The sequence below is a fragment of the Myxocyprinus asiaticus genome, chromosome 1 (genome assembly GCF_019703515.2).
Source record: "Myxocyprinus asiaticus isolate MX2 ecotype Aquarium Trade chromosome 1, UBuf_Myxa_2, whole genome shotgun sequence".
NCBI classification, from domain to species: domain Eukaryota; kingdom Metazoa; phylum Chordata; class Actinopteri; order Cypriniformes; family Catostomidae; genus Myxocyprinus; species Myxocyprinus asiaticus.
This window is the reverse complement of record NC_059344.1, coordinates 6,602,882-6,630,464: the sequence shown is the minus strand read 5'-3', so window position 1 is coordinate 6,630,464 and position 27,583 is coordinate 6,602,882. Positions and strand designations below refer to the sequence as shown.

General features: G+C 39.2%; 1 protein-coding gene across 2 annotated transcripts; it reads left to right on the top strand.

Annotated features, from left to right (window-relative positions):
• The first annotated feature begins 1,161 nt into the window (after positions 1–1,161).
• On the top strand, positions 1,162–26,042 carry LOC127449062 (copper chaperone for superoxide dismutase-like). 2 transcript variants are annotated; one of them, XM_051712197.1, is made up of 9 exons: positions 1,200–1,231; positions 1,511–1,549; positions 3,860–3,932; positions 5,474–5,611; positions 6,588–6,762; positions 18,232–18,292; positions 21,717–21,794; positions 22,329–22,432; positions 25,611–26,042. In XM_051712197.1, exons 1-9 carry the CDS (start codon positions 1,208–1,210, stop codon positions 25,762–25,764), a joined length of 846 nt encoding a protein of 281 aa, XP_051568157.1. In that variant the 5' UTR covers positions 1,200–1,207; the 3' UTR covers positions 25,765–26,042. The 2 variants fall into 2 exon arrangements, with proteins under 2 accessions (XP_051568165.1, XP_051568157.1); XM_051712205.1 differs by lacking the exon at positions 1,511–1,549 and having other exon boundaries at positions 1,162–1,231.
• Positions 26,043–27,583: the final 1,541 nt, after the last annotated feature.

Sequence of the window (27,583 nt, the reverse complement as noted above, 5' to 3'; positions counted from 1 at the left end):
GTTGCATTATGATGTGCATCTGGTCTAACACTTCATTGTGTGTATGCACATTTTTAATTGCTTTAACCCCTCTTTGTATGTCCCGCCTTCTCGCACACCAATTGGTCGATTATAAGAGGCTTGCAGCAACTATTGGCCAAATACCTGCCTGTCAATCTCTCCGCGAACGCGTGAAGCGCTGTTGTGTTTGGCATCAAACAGTTGCTTGACCGTAGCAGCAAATGACAGCTGAGTGGGAACAATGCCCAAACGAAAGTGCATATTTACAGAAGATTTGCACAAAAAATGTCTGCTTTCGTCCAGGTCGAGATCCGTGGGAAGCAGAATGTATGACATGTAAAGCTGGCACTTAAGTGTCAGTTGCTAATAAAGGTTCAAGTGATTTAGAAGCACACATTAGCTGTACGAAGCATAAAGGGTCAGCAAAAAGTGAAAGTTCATCAGCGAAATTAACGGACTACTTTTTGCGACCAGGTAAAATTGTTATCACATTGCTTCATTTTCCATGGCCATTCAAAATAATAGTAATAATAAATGAAGATACACTCATGGCATCAAATATTTTATTTTAGTACATGGACATTCAAAAGAAGGTTGGAAATTTTTATTTATTTATATATATGTTATGCTAATAGAGTGTCTTTTTCACTGTATTAAAGTTTGCATTCATAGTAACACTGTTTAGAACCCTATTATTCCACCCCACCCCAATACTCCCACCCCGGTGAAAAAACTGGTGTCCTCTTTTTGGAAAACCAGAATATGTTCACCCTACATGAGGGTGAGTAACTGATGAGAGAACTTTCATTTTTGGGTGAACTATCCCTTTAAGTGACTTATTTTCTGTCAGTTTTAGTTGACATATTTCACTAGTGCCTTCCTCTATTACTTGCTCTCACAATTTTATCTCCTCTCTTTATCTTCTCATTAACAGCGGTTCGCAAATTTGTAAGTGCATTTACCTTCACTTCCTGTTTGCATGGATCAGAGACTGCCCTCCCTCTCTACCTTCTCTTCCCATACCCCACCCCCTTCAGATCAGCCAGGACCCCGACTTCCACCGGCGCAGCGTGTTCTATATCTCCTCTCATAGTTGGCTAGGGACTCTTATTTTATTATTCAGTAGCCTCAGATCGCGACTTTTATTTTGAAATGTTCTCTAAGCGCTTAATTTCCGCCTACGTCACTGTCGGCGTGCAGACCAGAGATGGACACAAACAGGACAGCAAAGGTGTGAAAATGACTCATGTAATTCTTATGGTGTTCTGCAGTCATGATTATTAAGGGCATGAGTTATATATTAATTATGGGTTAAATATTGTGGTAGTGTCAAATAAATTGATGTAATGTAAGAGCGAAATAGCAGCAATAACGTCATTCAAGTCATTTTGGTGAACATATTATTGATTCAGTCAGTATAATCATATAATTTGCACGATTCATACGCGTTTATATGTTATGGATGGATAATACAAGTAATTTACCTCTGTATTTTAACCTGTTGTTGCAGTCTTGCTCTTGCCGGACACTTGTGAAACTCGTTAAACAGGTTCTCATGTTAAATGTTTATATTTATTTATATAAAGTTTTGTCATTTTAAATATAATGTATATACATATTTTTTTTTATTTTTATTATGTTCTCATATTATTATTTCGTGTTGTTTATTATTCATGTTATTATAATGTCTGGAATGTAAGACTCATTAAACTCAATTATGATTTTCATTAGTTTTTTTATATTGTAAATAAGTAATGTAAATAATCCGATCCGGACCCTTTTATATCTTTTTATTTATAAAAATCATGGATTAAAGGCTTTATTAAAAATAATGCTAATTAAATATTTTATGTAATTACTACATCATAAGTTATTTTAAGATGTAATTATTATGTATTTATTTATTTATTTTTCATTTTAAGTAATAAGAATTGGAGTGATATGTGCTCAACTGTCATAAAAAAAATATAACAGTGCTAAAAGTAGGCTTCATATTCTTTATGAGAAACATAAATAATATATATATATATATATATATATATATATATATATATATATATATATATATATATATAATAGTTGTGCTCAAAAGTTTGCGTACCCTTGGAGAATTGGTAATATATGTACCATTTTTAAAGAAAACATGAGTGAGCAGGCAAAACACATTTCTTTTATTTCTTATGGGATTCATATTCAACTGTAGGTTGTTTTATGAATGGCACAATCACAAAACAAAACATGGCAACAAAGAAAAAAATGAAATGACCCCTGTTCAAAAGTCTGCATACCCTTAGTTCTTAATACTGTGTATTGCCCCCTTTAGCATCAATGACAGCGTGCAGTCTTTTGTAATAGTTGTCTATGAGGCCCCAAATTCTTGCAGGTGGTATAGCTACCCATTCGTTTTGGCAATATGCCTCCAGGTCATGCAAAATCTTTGGTCGCCTTGCATGAACCGCACGTTTGAGATCTCCCCAGAGTGGCTCGATGATATTAAGGTCAGGAGACTGTGATGGCCACTCCAGAACCTTCACCTTTTTCTGCTGTAACCACTGGAGGGTCAACTTGGCCTTGTGCTTAGGGTCATTGTCATGCTGGAAAGTCCAAGAGCGTCCCATGCGCAGCTTTCCTGCAGAAGAATGCAAATTGTTTGCCAGTATTTTCTGATAACATGCTGCATTCATCTTGCCATCAATTTTCACTAGATTCCCCGTGCCTTTAGAGCTCACACACCCCCAAAACATAAGTGAGCCACCACCATGCTTCACAGTGGGGATGGTATTCTTTTCACTATAGGCCTTGTTGACCCCTCTCCAAACATAGTGCTTATGGTTGTGACCATAAAGCTTTATTTTGGTCTCGTCACTCCAAATTACAGTGTGCCAGAAGCTGCGAGGCGTGTCAAGGTGTTGTCGGGCATATTGTAACCAGGCTTTTTTGTGGCATTGGCTCAGTAAAGTCTTCTTTCTGGCAACTCGACCATGCAGCTCATTTTTGTTCAAGTATCATCGTATTGTGCTCCTTGAAACAACCACACCGTCTTTTTCCAAAGCAGCCTGTATTTCTCCTGAGGTTACCTGTGGGTTTTTCTTTATAATCTGGACAGTTCGTCTGGCAGTTGTGGCTGAAATCTTTCTTGGTCTACATGACCTTGGCTTGGTATCAAGAGATCCCAGAATTTTCCACTTCTTAATAAGTGATTGAACAGTACTGACTGGCATTTTCAAGGCTTTGGTTATCTTTTTATAGCCTTTTCCATCTTTATAAAGTTCCATTACCTTGTTACACAGGTCTTTTGACAGTTCTTTTCTGCTCCCCATGGCTCAGTATCTAGCCGGCTCAGTTCATCCATGTGAGAGCTAACAAACTCATTGACTATTTATACACAGATACTAAGTGCAATTTAAAAAGCCACAGGAGTGGGAAATTAACCTTTAATTGCCATTTAAACCTGTGTGTGTCACCATGTGTGTCTGTAACAAGGCCAGACGTTCAAGGATATGTAAACTTTTGATCAGGGCCATTTGGGTGATTTCTGTTATCATTATGATTTAAAAAGGAGCCAAACAACTATGTGATAATAAATGGCTTCATATGATCACTACCCTTAAATAAAAGACAGTTTTTTTGCATGATTAGTCATATTTTCAAAATCAATGCCAAAATTTCACAATTTCTGCCAGGGTATGCAAACTTTTGAGCACAACTGTGTGTGTGTGTGTATGTATGTATGTATATATATATATATATATATATATATATATATATATATATATATATTCCTTTTGATTTTGTGATGAGAAATAGACATATTCTTGATAGGTTTTTAAGAGATTCACTAATTTGTGTGTTTGCGCAGCTTGAGTTTGCAGTACAGATGTCATGTGACTGCTGTGTGAATGCAGTGAAGGGTGTCTTGGAGAAAGAGCCAGGTGAGTTAAGACAACACTAAACACTCTTGACTCTGTGTCAAGGGTATTAACTCGTATATACCAGAGGTGGAAAACACTAAACACTGTTTGAAATGTTTATTTTTGCCTTTTTTTTGTTTTTTTTTTTGCCTTTTTTTTATTCATTTGGCATGTAGGATTTGATGACAGTTAGCTTAATAGTCTCATTCCATATCTGGATAATTGCTGCAATATCATAGAGGATAAATTTCCTTCTCTATGATATTGCATTATATTCGTTTGTAGAGTATGTTAACTTAATAGCCAAAATACTTGGATATATGTGAATGGGAATAAACCTGAAATGCACATTATGTTGTTTAGAGATGATTTAGAGACATTTAGAATGTTACAAATGGCTGTTTCTATTTAAATAAATGGTGTATTCTTAAAATGCTCTGTTTGTCCAAAAATCCTCTTGCAGCAATGCAGGTCTTTGGCATTTAGAAGCTGCTAGTTTAGGACCTGTTAGGAGTCTGTTTCTCAAACTAGAGACTGTGATTTACTTGTCTTTTTGTTGTGCATCTGGCCATCCACTTCCCTCTCTATAGTGGTTAGAGATTTTTTTTTCAAAACAGTAATGCATGGAATAGCCTTCATCTCTCTAAAACAATAGACTTATGGAGAAATGTGTTTCTTTTTGCCTATTTTTAAAACCAAAATTTGACTTTCAAGTGTAAAGCAACTTGTAAGAACTCAATACCTCAGCAAATGGGGAAAAAACCCACTGTATTGTGATTTCCGCATGGTAGCACAAAACCGTTTTCAATTGTTCTAATAATAAGAACATTTTCTTGAGTACCAAATTATCACTTTAGAATGCTTTTGTAAGGAATAGGTGACACAGTATATATTTGCCATCATGGGTAAAGAAAAACATTAATAAATATAACTTAAAACAGTTATTTCAAACCGTAAAGATAATTTGCAATTAATGATTTAGGCAGTATTTTTGACCAATTTAATGCATTCTTGGTGAAAGGAAGCATCAATTTCTTTCAAGAACAAAAATGTCTTTGTGTCCTAAAAATGGAAGCATATATACTATATATAATATATATAATTTTCATAAATTAGCAAACTACTTATTTACTCTTACTTGAGTCATAATAATTCTCAGTACTTCAACTTGTACTCAAGTGAATTATTTCTTCAGTAGCAATTCTTTTAAAATCTGTACTCTTTCCACCACTGATATATACATATACATACCCTCAGTGACCACTTTATTAGGTAAACCTGCACACCTATTTATTCAGGCGATTATCTAGTCAGCCAATCTTGTGGCAGCAGTGCAATGCATAAAATGCAGATATGGGTCAGGAACTTCAGTTAATGTTCACATCAACCATCAGAATGGATAAAAATGTGATCTAAGTGATTTAGACCATGGCGTGATTGTTGGTGCCAGACGGGCTGGTTTGAGTGTTTCTGTAACTGCTGATCTCATGGGATTTTCACACACAACAGTCTCATATAATATACATGTGTGTATATGTTTTGTGTGTGTTTTGTGTTTTTAGGTGTGCAGTCAGTGTATATAGACTTGGCTAAGGAGGAAGTGTTGGTTGAAACTGTACTCACCTCTCTGCAGGTCCAGAACCTCATTGAAAGCACAGGCAAAAGAGCTGTGCTGAAGGGAATGGGCAGCTCAGAAACAGGTAAATTATGTGAAGTCACATCTCTATGCACTTGTTTTGGTCTTGTTGTGGCACACAGTTACTGAAAATAATGACTAAAGTGGTTGGATGCTGACATGGTGAACAAAGGTGAAGTGTTTTATCAGTTTAACTAAAAAAGTACATCACAATGTGGCACATTTCTGATGGTTCTGGATTGCTTCTGGTTCAGTTCAGCTGAGGTTTACATTTGTTGTTGTCAGTATTTGATGAAACGCTTCACTGTGTCACTGCTGTTAGTACTGAGCACATTGACCATGTTTAGAATAGTCCTCTTTTAGTTAGAATTTGCTCATATTCCCATTACGTCTGCATCATTTTAATGCATAAAACAATATACAGACAGGTGGAGCAACTTAAGAGTCTTTTGGCTTACATTTTGTGTTTGTATATGCTGTTGTCAATTATATTATTGAGTGATTAAACTGATAGTTCACCCAAAAAATGAAAATTCAGTGGTTAAATCCATGTCTTCACAAGTAATTTTTTAGATGTGGGTGAGAAACAGATCAAAATGTAAGTCTTTTTTTACTGTAAATCTCCACTTTCGACCAGCCCTCCTATGCGTTTTCACAAGAGAACAGAGTTCTTCTTCTTTTGTTTTTTGGGGATTCACATTCTTCGCCACCTACTGGCCAGGAAGGAGAAAGAGAAAAAAGAGAGGGATGAAGGAAAGTAAAAGAATAAATAAATCAGATTTGCACAACAGCCCACTAGGTGGTTCTGCAGAAGAAAAAAGTCATACACATCTGGGATGGCATGAGGGTGAGTAAATGATGAGAGAATTTTCATTTTTGGGTGAACTATCCATTCAGTGTTGAGTAAAGACCAGAACACACAGTTTAATCAGAAAATGTTGTGCATGTTAATGTGGTCATTATTAGTAGTGTATCACAGGAGAAACATAATGATATCTGTGTGCATTCAACATGTGTGTGTGTGTGTGTGTGTGTTGCAGACTTGGGCGCTGCCGTGGCCATGTTGAATGGGGCGGGGCTAGTGCAGGGCATTGTCCGTTTCCTGCAGCTGTCACAGGATCGTTGTTTGATTGACGGGACGATTGATGGGCTGGCACCTGGAGCACATGGCCTGCATGTGCATGAACTGGGGGACCTCACACAGGATTGCATAAGGTCTGTGACGTGCACAGAATGGGGGCAGCAGGGGCGCGAGCTATTATTAAAACATTTTAATAATTAAATTAAAATAGTTAAATAAAACAAAATTAAAAATCTCATAATAATCTCACAATAACAGTAATAATGTTTTATTATGAGGTTTCTATGTAAATCGTGGGGGTATTAAAGAAAATTAAGCATAGGTGCCTTTAACAGCGCACTACAGCAGATCAGGGGCGGATTCTAATGGCAAGTGATTCGTCCCTGTTCCCTACTCACTCCAAAGTGCAGAGCCCTTGAAGTGGGTACTCTGAAGGGAACATGGAACACTTCGTCTTGTGGAAGGGCCCATTCATTTTCTCACTTTTGTTTGGAACGAGCTTTCACGTGGCATCCCTCCCGCAGCAGTGTCCTTTGAGGGAGCAAAAATTTTGTTTTGAATTTGCCCCGGAACATCGAAGTGCTGTCACGGAGCATCAGCTTTTTTTTCTGTTTGTGTTTAATGAATTAACATGCAAAATGCGACAGAAAATATCTGTTTACAGCATATAAACTCTAAAAGCTTTTTTTGTCCTGGCCTTTACTTGATATTAATTTAATATGTGAGTGAAATAATGTGTTGTTTTCTACTTGCAAACTTTTTGATCAGCACAATGATTTGACCGTATGTTTGACTGTTTGTGTAGAGTAAAATGATTTCATAAGTTATGGAAACGGAACACTTCTAATTTGTCAGCAAATTAAAAAGCACCTGGTAAGAGTTGGTTATATTGCCTGAATGCATTGTAAAGTCTTTAAAACAACACCAATTTTGTGTTATTGAGGCGAGTAGTTATTAATTATTTTGATGATTTCTTTTTCAGCACAGAATGTCAAAAGTATGCCAAAACATGTTTATGTATTATTATTTAAGCGACTGAAGAGCAAGCATACAATAATTTCCTCATTTATTTTCTGCCTGCAATGCAAGCAACATGAATAATAAATAATATGTAATTAAACATGTTTACATATAGTTGAAGTCAGAAGTTTACACACAGCTTAGTCAAATACATTTAAACTCAGTTTTTCACAATTATTGGCATTTAATCGTAGAAAAAATTCACTACTAAAGATCACTACTTTATTTTAAGAATGTGAAATGTCAGAATAATAGTAGAGAGAATGATTTATTTCAGCTTTTATTTCTTTCATCACATTCCCAGTGGGTCAGAAGTTTACATACACTTTGTTAGTATTTGGTAGCATTGCCTTTAAATTGTTTAACTTGGGTCAAACGTTTTGGGTAGCCTTCCACAAGCTTACAATAAGCTGCTGGAATTTTGGCCCATTCCTCCAGACAGAACTGGTGTAACTGAGTCAGGTTTGTAGGCCTCCTTGCTCGCACAGCCGTTATTTCAGTTTTTTCAGTTCGGACTGAGGTCAGGGCTTTGTGATGGCCACTCCAATACCTTGACTTTGTTGTGCTTAAGCCATTTTGCCACAAATTTGGAGGTATTCTTGAGGTCATTGTCCATTTGGAAGACACTTTTGCGACCTAGCTATAACTTCCTGGCTGATGTCTTGAGATGTTGCTTCAATATATCCACATAATTATCCTCCCTCATGATGCCATCTATTTTGCGAAGTGCACCAGTCCCTCCTGCAGCAAAGCACCCCCACAGCATTGTTGGGCCTCATGTATTCAGATAGAAGACAAAGGCAGGCCTAACACAGTCGTAAAAACCTAACTCAAGCCCCCACATTCCAAGTCGTAAATCTTACTGATAAAAATCGCGCCAAAATCAAACAAAGGGAGTCCAAAAAAGACTACAAATCCCATGAAGCCTTGCTCACTAAAGGATCGAACTCTCAACTCCTATTGGATGAGGCACACAACAGAACGTCACCTCAAACCATGACATCATCAGGAGTCGAAATACCTCTGAAATGCTTTCGTGATTTGCTTCCAGCGACTTTGCTTGCAGTGTGTGGACGCAGTTCAACGCTGCTCTCATGTGCAACCTCGTGGCATAAGGAAGTAACGTCCGACTTGAAACTGTGGCCATACAATCTCCATCTCGCTGGACGAGTTGAGATTACTCTGTGTTCAACCGAACACTCTAACGCATCCGAAGGAGACCGCCGAGCAGTTCGCATCTTCATCCGTTTGCCTACAGAAGTGAAGAGATTAAAGATTTCTCTTCCATCTTCAATCAAGTCAACATTTCTGAGTTCTCCGCCAGCACGCCGAGAATCAACAGCCGTACCGCCCGCCGACAGAGCGAGGAAATGGCCTCCCGTCATCACCCGAGCCTCAAGGAACCGGTTCAGAGTTAAAGGACGGAGGAAAACACATTCTACCTGTGTCCTCATGCGTTTCAAGTAAGAGGTTTACGTCTGGGCAGAGATAGAATATTATTGTGTTATTCTTGTGTTTCAAGGTTTTTGCTTTTACGGACTGCCATGTCCGCTCATTATTAATACACAGGGTATTAATTATCACAAATTTGTTTTGCTGTATTGTGGTCCAACCAAATTGGATTGTTGTGCAATTTCGCCATCGCGGGTGAGACAGCAACTGAGTTCATCCATTAAGAGTCAAATAACGCGGGACTGTTTACGAGCCGTCCACCGCGTCTCTGAGCGATGAACTAACAGCTGTTTTCTCTCCCACGATCGCGAAATCGGCTTTAGGGCTGTCACTTCTCTCTCTTGTACTAACCACACACGCACACATACACGCACGCGACCCCTCACAAACATTCTGGCACACATTTTTGGCTCGTAGATAGCTTAAATGCTAAAGCCCAGCTTTGTCCCTAAGCTATCGTACAAGCGGATAAACGCGGTAACTGGTAGAGGCCATCTCCGCCCCCATTCGCGGTCATATTCCCTGGCGAGAAGTCTCGCGTGACACACTCTCCACGAGAGTCATGTCCGCCATTTTGTGCACGTCCCTCCTTACACACACACACACACACTGTCACACACACACCTTATGTATTATAGGATTATTTTATTTCCATATCTAATCATATCACTGTTTAGTTTGTAGTTGTAAGTCGGAAGTTTATTGACTGCATTGTATTAATTATTAATTGATATTACTGCATAAATAAACTTTGTTTATATTATGTGTTTTGGTTTGTTTTGCATACGTCTGTGTCATGCTGACGGGATGTCAGTGCTCGGATTCAAACCTTCATTCACTTTTTTTTTTTTTTCGAAAATCGATATTCTTCGGATGTCGATTTTCCTAAGAAAACAATCTAATATTGAGACTGTTTTACTATTTGGTTATTAGTCCCTGATTCCAGGGTGGTGCCCCGTCAATGTTAATCCTTATTAATATTCTATTGATTTTTGATAATTGATAATTATCTTTGATGGTTGTTGAATTTGAATGATCAATAAGCTAGTGTTAATTTTAATTAATGTTTCATCGATGTTAACAATTAACGATTATCTTTGATAATTGTTGATTTTTAAAGGATTAAAAAAAAAGCTAACATTGATTCTCATCAATGTTCTATTGATTTTAATAATTAATAATTATCTTTGATAAGTATTAATTATTGCTAATAACCAAACGTGCTAAATTTAGCACACTACATTTATTGGAGCCCCATATGAGGTTTTAATGAGTTAGATTTAATTGATTAATTCAAATATTAATTAATAACTACAGAAATAATTATTAATTATTTCTGATAGTAACACTGATCTAAACAACCAGTAAAGCCCTACAGCATGATGCTGCCACCCCCATGCTTCATGGTTGGGATGGTGTTCTTTGGTTTGCAAGCCTCACCCTTTTTCCTCCAAACATAACAATGGTCATTATGGCCAAGCAGTAAAAAAAAATAATTAGACCAGAGGACATTTCTCCAAAAAGTAAGATCTTTGTCCCCATGTGCACTTGCAAACTGTAGTCTGTCTTTTTTATGGCGGTTTCGGAGCAATGTCTTCTTCCTTGCTGAGCAGCCTTTCAGGTTATGTCAATATAGGACTCGTTTTACTGTGGATATAGATACTTGTCTACCTGTTTCTTCCAGCATCTTCACAAGGTCCTTTGCTGTTGTTCTGGGATTGATTTGCACTTTTCGCACCAAACTACGTTCATCTGTAGGAGAATGCGTCTCCTTCCTGAGCGGTATGATGGCTGCGTGGTCCAATGGTGTTTATACTTGCATATACAAGACTTTGATTATAACTTAACATCAAACTGATCTGGAACATAATAAATAACATCGATGACACACACACACACACACACAGCTCAGATTTGAAAGTGAAACTAAACAGGCACCACAGGTGACTTTCAGATATTAAAGTGAAAGTGGAGATTTATAGCTCAGATATTTTTCTAAAAATCTTAATTTGTGTTCAGCAGATGAAATAAAGTCATACACATCTGGGATGGCATGAGGGTGAGAAAATGATGAGAACATTTTCATTTTTGGGTGAACTATCCCTTTAAGTAGCATGAAATCCAAGATCTCTAAGATGGTCTGATGGTCAGTGGTCTGAAGACATGTGTCAAACTAAAATCATGTGACATTAGACATGGTCGCACATGGATTATATAGAAAAAAACTTTTCAGAAAAATGTAATGAAACACGTTAGATGTTAGGAATAGTTCACCCAAAAATGAACATTCTGTCATAATTTACCTACCCTCATGTCGTTCCAAACCCATATGATTTTCTTCTGTGGAACACAAAAGGAGATGTTTGGCAGAATGTTAGTCACCATTCACTTTCATTGTTTGGAAAAAAAGATGCAGTGAAAGTGAATGGTGACTGGGGCTAACATTGACCCCATTTACACCTGGTATTAAGATGCATCTCGGGTGATCCAATCACATGTGGTCAGGTGAGAACCCACTGTTTACACCTGGTCGCTTAAATGCGTCTCTTGTGATCGGATTTCGTGGGTAGGAACTCTGTTCCTGACATACATCAGTCACCATGTCAGTGTGTTACTGCATGATTATAAACCGTGAACAAACAAAACCTGCGTGCTGTTTCTCCCAGATGCAGCTGAAATTTAATCTAAGCACAAATGCAACATTTCTAGCAGAATTATAAGTCATTTTAAGGGATTACCAGTATTAAAAAAGCTTTAGATGTGTGTTGATATCAAACACACTGAAGAAGATCCATGAAGTTCTCATGTTTGTGTATGTATCCACTTTTTTTAATTTTCCGAGCGGACCGTTATTTCCTTTTTAAACCGCTCGTAACCGACAAAGTTTAAACTCTTGTTTTAGCACAGTGGTTGATTGACAGGTGAGGGGTGGTGCTTCGCTGCTACCGGGACACAGTCACGGCGGATAAGCATTTACACCTCAAATGTGATGCACCACCTTCATATGTGGTTTTTGTGGTCTGATCACAAAACGTTTTAGACCCCATTTAGACCTGTATTTAACACTGACCACATGTGATCGGACCACCTGATACACATTTTAATACCAGGTGTAAACATGATCATTGTGCCTAACATCTCCTTTTGTGTTCCACAACATGAGGTTGAGTAATCATGACATATTTTTGGGTAAACAATCCTTTTAACTACCCATTTAAGGATTTGTTAAAGGTATTTGCCAAGATCAACAATAGAAATGTAAGTCAGCACGTTTGCATGTCTTGCTGGTAAATAATTTAATGTAAATAAAACTAGAGGTAAGAATTAATAAAAGTGGACCCTCGTGAGATTTAGGTGAGATTGTCCCCCCATATGAGACATATCAATCCCCTCCCCAAAAAAACGGAGGGGAGGAAGGACAAAAAAGCACCATAATTGTACTCCATATGACTCAAGCACTATATTCCAAGTCTTCTGAAGAGCAGGCCAAAATTGAAGTTGTTATTTACTGATAATCTTTATCTCTATCTCAGATGTCAAATCCCATTTGGGTATGTGTGTATTCTTCAGTTACACCAAAACACCACTTATTCCCTTGTGTCTGATCATGACATGTCAAGTTAAGGCCTGCTCACACCAAGAACGAATGTTTGTTCCGAATGAGCTTTTACATGGTTACAATGCATTCCTGTGGTGCTATGCACATCGTGTCTGACAAATTGTCCGCCGACAATCCGACGTTTTTTTCTACGGAGAATGTTCTGATTTTTTTTCTTCAGAATGCGATGAAAACTGACTGACCAATGAGATTAAAGCTTTTTTTCAGCGCTGCAGCTGCTCAATTCAGCGTGTTGGTGGTGCTAATCAACTGGCAAACACCGGCATACGTGCTGCTGATACACCCCCCTGAAAATTATATAATTAAAAATAAATAGTTGCAGTTCATGAACCCTTTGTACTGCAAACATAAATCCGGTCTGTTTTTGAAAGCCTGCTTATGGTTGGTTTTTTGTTGTCTTAATGTACATTATTTAATATGTACATCACTGTGCCTGTTATACTCTCATGGCATTAAAAATAGCAGCGAGGTTCGGTAATTTGTTTGCACTAAGCTTGTTGAAAATCCCAGAAAAAGACTCTTTACATGCTATATTTTACTGTAGACAAACACATTGCAGAACCACACTGCTATTTTTTATTGCAAGTGTGATATAACAAAGTATTGCAATAATTTCAATAAAAACAGAGAGTCAGGGTATTCTTTTTATATTCTTTTATTTTGCATATTTTATAATATACCTGTTATTCTTAATGTACATTATTCCACGTGTATTTATATCACTGTATCTTGTGTTATATTATCCAGGCATAAACGCAGGCATTATAAAAAGAGAAGTTGGATTCAGGTGTCTATTTGTAATATACTTGTAGAAAAATACATGTGCAAATAAATATCCAACAGCACTCTTTACTCATGTCCCTTGCATAAAAAACACAGATTATATACCCCTCAAAATGCATCAACACCATGGAAAGAACATAATGTAACAGTTATACCATTAGGTACATAAATGATTTAACAGCGTTCATTATATTGATCTCTAACAGCTGAAGGTGCGGACAGGAGACTGGTGTAACAACAGCGTTACTACTGTACAGGAGTGAAATAGTTTTTAGTTTCACTTTTTACGGACTCTGTGAGAATAGACCTATGTGAATAGTACTATGGTACCAAGTCAGTACTAAAATAAAAAATCACTGATCACAAATCCGTTTCTGTAGTACCGAGCACCGACTCAATTTGATACCTCCTAGCTGTCTGACTGACACAGGACTGCTTCCAAATTTGACATAGTTTGGGGAAAAAATAAATGCACAACGTCTTGTGGGATGCCAAAGACTCAGAAGACGTGGTTTATAACCAATTCAGCAGTTTCTTTAGCGGTGGGTAGTTTGGGCAGAGGAATAAATCGGGCGGCCTTGGAGAATCTGTCAACTATGACCATGATAGTGGTGTTGCCTCGTGATAGCGGAAGTCCAGTGATAAAATCCATAGAAAGATGAGACCAAGGTCTATGAGGTATGGAGAGAGGATGCAATAGCCCCTGTGGAGAGCGGTGAGGGATCTTATTTTGGTTGCACGTGGGACATGCGTTTACAAATGTTGTCACATCCTCCTTGATAGTTGGCCAAATACTCGGGACAAAGCATCAGGTTTTAGGTTCTTAGAGCCGGGGCGGTAGGATAAGATGAACTGGAAACGGTTGAAGAATAAGGACCAACGTGCCTGGCGGGGGTTGAGTCGCTTTGCCTGCTGAATGTATTCCAGATTTTTGTGGTCCGTGAATACTTGGAATGGATGTTTAGCCCCCTCAAGCCAATGCCTCCACTCTTCAAGCGCTAGCTTAACTGCCAGTAACTCTCGATCCCCTACATGATAGTTCGTCTCAGTCCGTGTAAGGCAGTGGGAAAGGAATGCACATGGATGCAACTTGTTGTCCTCCCCTCTTTGGGACAGCACAGCTCCAACCCCTACATCCGAAGCATCGACCTCCATGATGAAGGGTTTATCTGGGTTAGGGAGAATGAGAATAGGTGCAGAGGTAAAATGGCTTTTGAGTTTGCTGAAGGCCAACTCTGCTTCATGTCCCCAATTAAAGCTGGTTGTGTTCCCCTTGGTGAGGGCAGATAAAGGAGCCGCCACAGTACTGAAGTTCCGGATGAACTTGCGATAAAAATTGGCGAAACCAAGGAAACACTGTACTTCCTTTACCGACGAGGGGGAGGGCCAATCCACAACTGCTTGAACCTTTTGAGGGTCCATTTGTATCTGGCCAGGCTTGATAATGAACCCTAGGAACTGAACTTTGGTTACATGGAACTCGCATTTCTTAGGTTTAACATAAAGATGTTTATCAAGAAGATGTCTGAGAACCTTACTGATGTGTTTTACATGTTCTTGGAGGGAACTCAAGAAGATGAGGATATCGTCCAAGTAGACAAACACAAATTGGTTGAGCATGTCTCTGATAACATCATTAATGAGAGCTTGAAATACTGCAGGAGCATTGGTGAGACCGAAGGGCATAACCAAATATTCATAGTGCCCAGTGGGCGTGTTGAAGGTGGTCTTCCATTCATCTCCTTGCCTGATGCGCACGAGATGGTAGGCATTGCACAAGTCAAGCTTAGTGAAGATGGAGGCTTCTTGCAGAATTTCAAAAGCAGTGGTCATTAATGGCAAGGGATAGCGGTTTCGAACAGTGATCTTATTAAGGCCCTTGTAATCAATACATGGCCGGAGTCCGCCATCCTTCTTCCCAACGAAAAAGAATCCAGCTCCAGCAGGGGAAGTGGATGGTTGGATGATACCTTCCGCAAGGGATTCGTTAATGTATTTGTCCATAGCAGTTTGTTCGGGTGGAGACAAAGAGAATATACGACCTCTGGGGGGGGCAGGTTCCTCAATGGCGCAATCATAGGGGCGATGAGGAGGTAAGGAGGTGGCCTTCCTTTTGCTGAACACTACCTTGAGGTGGTGGTACTGAGCAGGGACTTGAGACAGATCTAGGGTTTCTTGGGACTCGAGAACAAGATCAGGGGAATTCTGGGCCAAGCATGTAGTCTGACAGGTGGGACCCCAACTGAGAACAGCGCCAGTAGACCAGTCAAAGTGTGGGTTATGCTGGAGGAGCCAGGGGTGACCGAGGATAATAGGAAACTCTGGAGTCTGTATAAGGTGAAAGCACATTCTCTCCTGGTGCTGGTAAGTGACGAGACCAAGGAGAGAGGTAAGGTGGGTTATTTTCCCTGGAGCTAACGGTCTTCCATCCAAGGCTGTCGCAGTCAGGGGAGCAGGAAGGGAATTAATAGGAATCTGGAGACTTTTGGCAAAGGAAATATCCATGAAATTCCCGGCAGCACCAGAATCAATCAATGCCTGGAGGTGGTGTTTTTGATCTCCCCAAGTGAGTGTGATGGGAAGGAACAATCCAGAGTTAGAAGGTGAAGCTGTGCGTGTAACTCCCATTACAGTCCTTCCTTGCCTGTACGGGACTGGGCGTTTTCCGAAAGCTCGGGGCAGGCAGAGCGAAAATGACCATACACTCCACAATATAGACAACAGCGCTCTCTCATGTGATGGTCTCGTTCTGATGGGGAAAGCCTTGTCCTTCCCAACTGCATGGGTTCCGAAGACTCGTGGGGAACTGGTAGCATTGGAGCTAGTGCTGGACTGGCAGACAATGTGGAAACAGATGGCCGGTTCAGGCTTCTCTCCCTCAGGCGATTATCCAGCCAGATTGCTTGGTCCATGAGGGTCTCGAGATCACGAGCAGGTTCTCTGGTAGCCATATCATCCTTGATTGCCTCAGACAGACCATTCAGGAAGCACACAATGAGGGCCTCGTCGTTCCAGCCGCTCCTTGCTGCAACTGTCCGAAACTGTATGGCATATTCAGCCGCGCTGTGATTACCTTGTCGGAGGGTGAGAAGTCTCTTAGAGGCTTGCCGGCCACTGAGGGGGTGGTCAAAGACTCGCTTGAACTCCTTTTCAAATACAGAATAACTTGAACAGAAGGGTGCCTGTGCCTTCCAGACCGCTGTTGCCCAAGAAAGAGCCTTGCCATAAAGGAGGGTGATAACATGCGATCTTGGCCCGATCTGAGGGGAAGGAAGATGGTTGTAATTCAAATGTGAGAGAACATTGAGTCAGGAACCCATCACATGCACTGGGATCACCTGAGAAATGTTGTGGTGGAAGTAGGCGAGGTTCAATCAGGGGAGAGAGTACTTGAGAATCCGGAAGGGGTACCGAGGCAGCAGTAGCTGAGGTAGAGGGCAGCCAGTCCAGGATCTGACGAACAAAAATCATGAGATCTGACAGCACTTGTGAGTGTTTAGCCATCACAGTCTTCTGCTGGACTAGTGCTGACTCATGGCGTTGGATTGTGGACTCCTGCTGAGCAATTGTGGCCAGGAGTTCTTGAGTGTTAGGCATCTCTGGGTTCATAGTGTGGCTTGGTTATTCTGTCAGAGCTGGGAATCGAACTTGGGTCTCTGGCGCAAGAGTCTTAATTTCTACCACTGAGCCACAGAAGGGAGTTGAACCCAATAGTCAGACGCGCTCTTAAAAGAACTCAGAAGAGTTTATTAACAAAAATAGCAAAAAACAAACATGGGGAAAGAACAAACCAAAAGGCTTACAAAGTTTAGTACTTGGAACTAGAGCAAACTTACGGCAGTAACTGGCTAGGAACATCAATAACCAAGCAAAGAAACAAAGGAAGTGAACAACTTAAATACGCAGTCCGGAACGAGGCACAGGTGAAAACAATAACACATGATAAAATGGCGGGAAACTGAAATGAAATACAATGAGGGCCTCTAGTGGCCAAAATAAAACATTAAAGCAGAAAACTCTGACAGTGACATGTCCATGTGTGATTGTTAAACGACAAGACTGCAAGCTTAGTCTGCATGAGCTTAAAGGTGATTGTGTGAATCGGACCACTCAAATCTCTGAACTCCAGATAATCATGCGCGCTGTGTTACATGAGATGACAGATTAGAGTGCTAAACCACTGTCAAGTGCGCAGCACAATCAAACTATATATTTCTATAATTAAATCACAGCATTTGCGCTTTAATGATAACCCTAGGCTATACAGTGAACTGTTTATCCAGACAAGTGAAGCTTCTGTCAAAAAGACACGTCAAAATAAAAGCTAGATGCCTGAAATTGAAGAAATTGCGACAGAAATATATTACAACTGTATAATAAAATGTAACTTTTTGTGGTATCGGTACCGACTATTGAAATTTCGGTATTGTGACAACACTTTGCCAAGTTTGATTGAACCTGTGGATGCATAAATGGGATTTCAATGACATGATTACATTTTGGGTGAATTATCCATTTAGTTTTTAACAAACTGCAAATTCTTTTATTTATTATTATATTGTTATATGTCTAAATCGGAAATAATTAAAATAAATAAATACATTAAAAAAAAAATCCAGATGTAAAGAAAGACTTCAAAGACTTTATGTAATTTGCAGGCATATGATTTTGTCTTTGTATAAGTTTTTGCTAAATAATCATTTATGTGTGTTCTCTCTCTGTGTCTCAGCTGTGGAGATCACTTCAACCCTTTCAGGAAACAGCATGGAGCTCCTCAAGACTCAGAGAGGGTATAATGTTCATTTAAAATGATTTATGTACTTAAACATTTCAATTCAAGATCTTCATTAACAGACATTCTATTTATTAATAGTGCATAAAGTAAGCTTAATGTAACAGTTACCACTGGAGAAAGAACAATTGGGAAAACCAATGGCAATGCTGTACCAAAACTGAAAATGGTCCATAAACTTTATTTTTTTTCATCTAAATATGAATTAAATTAATATTTCTTTAATTAATTAAAATGAGTATACATTTAGAACTCCTACAAACTCAAATTGAGTGAGTCATTATCATTTATCCTTTAATATTACTCTTAAAAGCCCAACTCATCCTCTCTTTCTTGCAGTTTCAGTAGAATAACTTTTGATGAAACATAATTCATATTTAAACTCAATTATACAGTGCATCCGGAAAGTATTCACAGCGCTTCACTTTTTCCACATTGTGTTATGTTACAGCCTTATTCCAAAATGGATTAAATTCATTATTTTCCTCAAAATTCTACAAACAATACCCCATAATGACAACGTGAAAGAAGTTTGTTTGAAATCTTTGCAAATTTATTAAAAATAAAAAATGAAAAAAAATCACATGTACATAAGTATTCACAGCCTTTGCTCAATACTTTGTTGAAGCACCTTTGGCACCAATTACAGCCTCAAGTCTTTTTGAGTATGATGCTACAAGCTTGGCACACATATTTTTGGGCAGTTTCTCCCATTCTTCTTTGCAGGACCTCTCAAGCTCCATCAGGTTGGATGGGGAGCGTCAGTGCACAGCCATTTTCAGATGTCTCCAGAGATGTTCAATCGGGTTCAAGCCTGGGCTCTGTCTGGGCCACTCAAGGACATTCACAGAGTTGTCCCGGAGCCACTTCTTTGTTATCTTGGCTGTGTGCTTAGGGTCGTTGTCCTGTTGGAAGAAGAACCTTCACCCCAGTCTGAGGTCCAGAGTGTTCTGGAGCAGGTTTTCATCAAGGATGTCTCTGTACATTGCTGCATTCATCTTTCCCTCGATCCTGACTTATCTCCCAGTTCCTGCCGCTGAAGTACATCCCCACAGCGTGATGTTGCCACCACCATGCTTCACTGTAGGGATGGTATTGGCCAGGTGATGAGCGGTGCCTGGTTCCCTCCAGACATGACGCTTGCCATTCAGGCCATAGAGTTCAATCTTTTTTTCTCATGGTCTGAGAGTCCTTCAGGTGCCTTTTGGCAAACTCCAGGCGGGCTGTCATGTGCCTTTTACTGAGGAGTGGCTTCCGTCTAGCCACTCTACCATACAGGCCTGATTGGTGGAGTGCTGCAGAGATGGTTGTTCTTCTGGAAGGTTCTCCACTCTCCACAGAGAAATGCTGGAGCTCTGTCAGAGTGACCATCGGGTTCTTGGTCACCTCCCAGACTAAGGCCCTTCTCCCCCGATCGCTCAGTTTGGCCAGGTGGCCAGCTCTAGGAAGAGTCCTGGTGGTTCCAAACTTCTTCCATTTACGGATGATGGAGGTCACTGTGCTCATTGGGACCTTCAATGCTGCAGAAATTTTTCTGTACTCTTTCCCAGATCTGTGCCTCGATACATTCCTGTCTTTGAGGTCTACAGACAATTCCTTGGACTTCATGGCTTGGTTTGTGCTCTGACATGCACTGTTAACTGTGGGACCTTATATAGACAGGTGTGTGCCTTTCCGAATCATGTCCAATCAACTTAATTTACCACAGGTGGACTCCAATCAAGTTGTAGAAACATCTCAAGGATGATCAGTGGAAACAGGATGCACCTGAGCTCAATTTTGAGTGTCATGGCAAAGGCTGTGAATACTTATGTACATGTGATTTTTTTTTTGTTTTGTTTTTTATTTTTAATAAATTTGCAAAGATTTCAAACAAACTTCTTTCATGTTGTCATTATGGTGTATTGTTTGTAGAATTTTGAGGAAAATAATGAATTTAATCCATTTTGGAATAAGGCTGTAACATAACAAAATGTGGAAAAAGTGAAGCACTGTGAATAATTTCCGGATGCACTGTATCACTGTAAACACTTCCAAGTAAATAAGTAATGACAGTAATATAATTGATGTCATTATCTTTAAAAAATTGACAATGGGGAAATGCATTCCCCATTACAGTATTTCCATTATGGTACAGAATTGCCATATGACAACCTGGCTATTTTGTTGATCTGTGAACTACTCAACTTATCAAAGATGCAGGACAAATAAACAAGAAAACAAAAAAATTCCATATGTAGAAGAAATATTCAGAAATGGAATATGATGAGCACTGTTGCTTGTGTCTTACAGTCATGGAGAGTTTTTTTCTGAAACGCAAGAAAGTGAAGGGAAACAATATGTGGTCTTTGGGTACTCTATACCATACAGAAGGGAAGGAAGGAAACTGATGTGTTATCAGAATGAGCTTTATTGCCAAGTCTCAGTTGCCTTCGCTTCTGAGACTGTCAATCCGTGCATCTTATCATGTGGCTCGCTGTGCATGAGACTCACTGCATGTGGAGGCTCATGCTACTCTCCGCGATCCACGCACAACTTACCACGCGCCCCATTATGAGCAAGTACCCCTAATCGTGACCACGAGGAGGTTACCCCATGTTACTCTACCCTCCCTAGCAACCGGGCCAATTTGGTTGCTTAGGAGACCTGGCTGGAGTCACTCAGCACGCCCTGGATTCAAACTCAGGACTCCAGGGGTAGTAGTCTCAATGGGGCAGTATTAATTATTCATGAGATGGATAGCCTGAGGGAAAAAACTGTTCTTGTGCCTAATGGTTCTGGTGCTCAGTGCTCTGAAGGCGCTGTTCCAAAAGGTAGTGGGCTGCGTGAGTGGGGTCCAGAGTGATTATTCCAGCCCTTTTCCTCACTCTGGAAGTGTACAGTTCTTGAAGGGAGGGCAGGGGGCAACCAATAATCTGCTCAGCAGTCCAAACTGTCCTTTGTAGTCTTCTGATGTCCGATTTCATTGCTGAACCAAACCAGACAGTTATTGAAGTGCAGAGGACAGACTCAATGACTGCTGAGTAGAACTATATTAGCAGTGCCTGTGGCAGGTTGAACTTCTTCAACTGGCGAAGGAAGTACAACCTCTGCCAGGCCTTTTTCACAATGGAGTCAGTGTGGGTCTCCCACTTCAGGTCCTGTGAGATGGTAGAGCCCAGGAACCTGAATGACTCCACTGCTGCCACAGTGCTGTTTAGAATGGTGAGCGGGGTCAATGTTGGGGTTTTCCTACTAAAGTCACTATTATCTCCACTGTTTTGATCGTGTTCAGCTCCAGGTTGTTTTGACTTCATCAGTGAGCCAGCCGTTCAACCTCCCCTCTGTATACAGACTCATCATTATCTTTCGGGTAGAGATGATTGCTGGTTTATGGTAATGCTGCGTAATAATGACTTTACTAATGTCTGTCTGGTCTGCAGCATGTGGGAGATCTGGGAAATATCACAGCTGGTCCTGATGGCAGAGCTTCATTCAGATTAGAAGACTCTCAGATAAAGGTAATTCAGTTTGCATTGTAAAAAGGACTTCAAAAAGCAGTCCTGTGTTGCTGAGAGGTGTGTATTTGCAAACCCTGCTGTGACGAATTTGGAGTAACCTTTCTAACTATCCAAAGTCTCTGTTTTTAAAAGTAAATTACACTTTACTTACACACTTCCCTCTTAATCACTACATCTGCATCATGATTATACTTCTCTTTTTCCCTCTTATATCATTCATTGTCATCTGAAAGTTTTCATGGACAGATCTGCTTTATGTAAACTTTATTTTACAGTGTCCATGTTACTATTTTGAATTGTTACAGTAGTAACAATAACATTATGTAAGTATAAGCAGCTCTACAAACTAATTGCACATGTAGTTCATTAGTATTAATCAGCAATTACCTATGTAAACACACAGTAACAAGAACACTGTAAAATAAAGTGTGACCCTACTTTTTTTGCTGGAATAATATTAAGCCTGAAAGGAGACACAGTTTACTCAGGCCTGTGTAGTGTTGTATTCATTGTCCAAAATGAACTTTTTGACAGGTGTGGGATGTGATTGGTCGATCTCTGGTGGTAGATTCAGGAGAGGATGATTTGGGCCGTGGGAGTCACCCACTGTCCAAAATAACAGGAAACTCAGGAGAAAGGTAAAAACTGTTTGTCACCCAGACAAAACATTATTAAAAAAAAAAAAAAAAAAAAAAAAAAAATATATATATATATATATATATATATATATATATATATATATATATATACACACACACACAGTTGTGCTCAAAAGTTTGCATACCCTGGCAGAAATTTTGGCTTTGATTTTGAAAATATGACTGATCATGCAAAAAAAAACTGTCTGTTATTTAAGGATAGTGGTCATATCAAGCCATTTATTATCACACAGTTGTTTGGCTCCTTTTTAAATCATAATGATAACAGAAATCACCCAAATGGCCCTGATCAAAAGTTTACATACCCTTGAATGTTTGGCCTTGTTACAGACACACAAGGTGACACACACAGGTTTAAATGGCAATTAAAGGTTAAATTCCCACACCTGTGGCTTTTTAAATTGCAATTAGTATCTGTGTATAAATAGTCAATGAGTTTGATAGCTCTCACGTGGATACACTGAACAGGCTAGATACTGAGCCATGGGGAGCAGAAAAGAACTGTCAAAAAACCTGTGTTACAAGGTAATGGAAATTTATAAAGATGGAAAAGGATATAAAAAGATATCCAAAGCCTTGAAAATGCCAGTCAGTACTGTTCAATCACTTATTAAGAAGGGGAAAATTCTGGGATCTCTTGATACCAAGCCAAGGTCAGGTAGACCAAGAAAGATTTCAGCCACAACTGCCAGAAGAATTGTTTGGGATACAAAGGAAAACCCACAGGTAACCTCAGGAGAAATACAGGCTGCTCTGGAAAAAGACGGTGTGGTTGCTTCAAGGAGCACAATACGACGATACTTGAACAAAAATTAGCTGCATGGTCGAGTTGCCAGAAAGTAGACTTTACTGCGCCAATGCCACAAAAAAGCCCGGTTACAATATGCACGACAACGCCTTGACACGCCTCACAGCTTCTGGCACACTGTATTGGAGTGACGAGACAAAAATAGATCTTTATGGTCACAACCATAAGCGCTGTGTTTGGAGAGGGGTCAACAAGGCCTATAGTGAAAAGAATACCATCCCCACTGTGAAGCATGGTGGTGGCTCACTGATGTTTTGGGGGCGTGTGAGCACTAAAGGCACGGGGAATCTAGTGAAAATTGATGGCAAGATGAATGCAGCATGTTATCAGAAAATACTGGCAAACAATTTGCATTCTTCTGCAGGAAAGCTGCGCATGGGACGCTCTTGGACTTTCCAGCACGACAATGACCCTAAGCACAAGGCCAAGTTGACCCTCCAGTGGTTACAGCAGAAAAAGGTGAAGGTTCTGGAGTGGCCATCACAGTCTCCTGACCTTAATATCATCGAGCCACTCTGGGGAGATCTCAAACGTGCAGTTCATGCAAGACGACCAAAGATTTTGCATGACCTGGAGGCATATTGCCAAGACGAATGGGCAGCTATACCACCTGCAAGAATTTGGGGCCTCATAGACAACTATTACAAAAGACTGCACGCTGTCATTGATGCTAAAGGGGGCAATACACAGTATTAAGAACTAAGGGTATTCAGACTTTTGAACAGGGGTCATTTTTTTTGTTTTTTTTTTTGTTTTTTTTGCCATGTTCTGTTTTATGATTGTGCCATTCTGTTATAACCTACAGTTTAATATAAATCCCATAAGAAATAAAAGAAATGTGTTTTGCCTGTTCACTCATGTTTTCTTTAAAAATGGTACATGTATTACCAATTCTCCAAGGGTATGCAAATATTTTAGCACAAAATATAATATATATATATAATTTTTTATTACATTTTTTGCTCTTCTTGTAGAAACTTTGTGTGTTTAATATAATCAGCCTGATCTGATTTAACCCCGTGAGACCCCATGTCCACATGCGTGGACATTACGTTTTGGCTTCGTTATAGGCTATGCTTAATTTAATTTCTTTAAAACCAACTGATCTCAGTTCAGGAGACTCTAGGCTGTCAGTAAAACTTTCAGCACACCGAGTCATGTGACAAAACAACATGTGCCAATCTCAACCGAGTTTGTCTTTGGGAGAAAAGCCAACAAAACTACATCTGGTAAGAAACCAGGTTATGTTTACACATCAAAACCTTTTTGAGTCAAAAGAGTAGTCTCTAGTTTCATCCGATATGCCATTTTAAAAATTGCATCAAACACACAATGTCCAGGACTAACTTTCCAAAAAATCCTATGTTCACTGTGCATTATCACATTAAGAATCAATGAATGCATCCAAACGCTGGAAAATTTTGCCTTCAGAGGCTGTATACAGAGTTAGGATGAAAATAAGGTGTATTTAAAACTGTTCTGAGACCAGTGAAGACAGACAGCACACTGGAGGCTTAGTCATTGTCTAATTAGGGAGCAAGGGAGCATCCTATAGCTTTCCTATGCAGCCAAGTGCATTCACTTCTAACATCTGGTCAAAAGTTCAGTTTCATGCTGTAGATGATGTTTGCATACATCAACATGGTTGGCAGACATGGTAATCAGAACATAGATTTAATCATTTTTCATGCAAAATATTTTAACATGATTGGCAGTGATTGGACATTGCTGACCATTACTTTCAAATATAATTATGCTAATTTCTGATTGTTAAAATGCTTCAGCACTGGCTATCACTTGTTTGTTTGACAGAGCAAAGACAGAACATTGAGATTTTGTTGAAAAAGTTGAAGTTGAAAAAACATTGTAACATAAAAGTAGAATCAAGTCAAATCATTTTTATTTGTATAATTTTTGTATTTGTGCTTTTCCCAAAACACATTGTTCCAAAGCAGCTTTACAGAAAATCAGCTGTAATGTCTGTAACATCTCAAAAACATGAATAACCAACACTCCTGGAAACATAATTAACAATTAGATAAACAAAATCTGACTTTCTATAGCTTGGTATTATTTAAAATTTCATAACTTAGTCCCGCTGTCCACATATGTGGACATCAGTGTTTAGGAAATCAACTATGCTTTTTTGCATGTATCATAGGGGCTACTGGTTCCAAATAAAAAAAGGGGAATAGAAATTGCAAACAGCAGTCAAGTGAATCTGCCTTTTTTGTATTTATTCTTTACAGAAATCACAATCCCACACAGAGCCCACATGTTTCACAATACTCAGTGGACCGTGTGTGTTTGGTTTTCTTGTGACTGGTTCCCCTCTCCCTCTTTTCTCAGGCTGGCATGTGGAATCATTGCACGCTGTGCCGGGTTGTTTCAGAACCCCAAACAGATTTGTGCCTGTGATGGTGTCACTCTGTGGGAGGAGAGAGATCGGCCGATAGCTGGGAAAGGACGTAAAGTCACTGACGCACCAGCAGCTAATTTGTAATGGGGTGAGGATGTGACCTTCCAATGTGTTAAGGACTGCAGATGGATGTGAGCTGCACAGAAGAAAGGAACGAAAGGTAGATGATCAAAGAGAAACCAAAATGTGCCTGTGTGAAGCTGCCCAGAATGTCCATTCAAGTTGTAGCATGTAAGATCGAGCCAGTTCTTGAAGTTCGGATGTACTCACTTGACACAAATACAATATCGAACCATGTATAAATATGTAAATTGGTTGTGTGAATGCAGAACCTGTTCTCATCGATTTCTCTTAAATCATCACAGTAATTCTGTTATTCTTAAGTATGTCTGATATTACATACTGCAGCTTAAACTAAAGAGGTCATTCTCACAAGATGTAAAGGACTGCTTTTTTTAGCCATATGAAATTAACAAATAATTTAAAGTCTTCAAAGTCATGCTGTCCTGAAAATAACTGTTGCTGACATATGTAAATGAACTCATTTATGTAGTCTACCATACAACTGAAGTTATCTAAAATTTGTGAATATCTGACCTTAAAGGAATAGTTCACCCAAAAATGAAAATTCTCTCATCATTTACTCACCCTCATGCCATCCCAGATGTGTGACTTTTTGTCTTCTGCAGAACTCAGAAGAAGATTTTTAGAAGAGTATCTCAGCTCTGTGGGTCCATACAATGCAAGTGAGTGGTGGTAAGAATTTTGAAGCTCCAAAATGGACATAAAGGAAACATAAAAGTAATCCATACTACTCCAGTAATCCATGTCTTCCAAAGCAATATGATAGCTGTGGGTGAGAAATAGATAAATATTTTATCTGAAAAAATACTTTTTATTTTATTATAAACCACTTTCAAACCAGCCCTCCTTTGCACGTTCACAAGATGATCAAGTTAATCTTCTTGTGTTTTTGCCAATTTGCGTTGTTTGTGCATATCGCCACCTACGGGGCAGTGAGTAGAATGAAAAAAGAAGGGAGGGATTAAAGAAAGGAAATTAATAAATAAATCATACAGTATTTGCACAACAGCCCAGTAGGTGGTGATTTCGATATGCATGAAGAATGCAAATCTGCAAAAACAGAAGACCTCTTGTGAATGCACCTAGGAGAGCTGTTTGAAAGTAAATTTACAGTAAAAAAGGACTTAAATATTGATCTGTGTCTCACCCACACCTATCATATCGCTTCTGAAGACATGGATTTAACCACTGGAGTCATATGGATTACTTTTATGCTGCCTTTATATGCATTTTGGAGCTTCAAATTTCTGATCACCATTCACTTGCATTGTATGGACCTACAGAGCGGAGATATTCTTCTAAAAATCTTCATTTGTGTTCAGCAGAAGATAAAGTAATTCACATCTGGGATGGCATGAGGGTGGTAAATGATGAGAGGATTTTCATTCTGGGGTGAACTATCCCTTTAAAAACATACTTATATCTATTATGTAAAATTGAAGTCCCTATTGCAAATAATTTAAATTTGAAAGAAAAGTAAGTTTAGGTGATCATGGGTGATGAACACTGGAACATGATTGTGTTTTGTATGGGGCGTTTGTAAACATTTTCAATGTAAAGTGTTATCAAATGTGCTCGAATTATTGAAAAAGCTCTCTTGGAACAAAAAGCTCTTCTGTACTCACTCTTTAACGCTCTTAACATCTGATTGAGATCAATCTAATCATTTCCCTTCAGCTGTATCCTTATGAACCAGCTCTTGAGCGCTAAGCCATAGTGTCTTTATTTACAAAAAGCCATTTTTCTGTCAGTTGTAATTTATAATGTTTGTGATTATTATACAGATAATGGTATTTTTATTTTTAATAAAATGAACCGT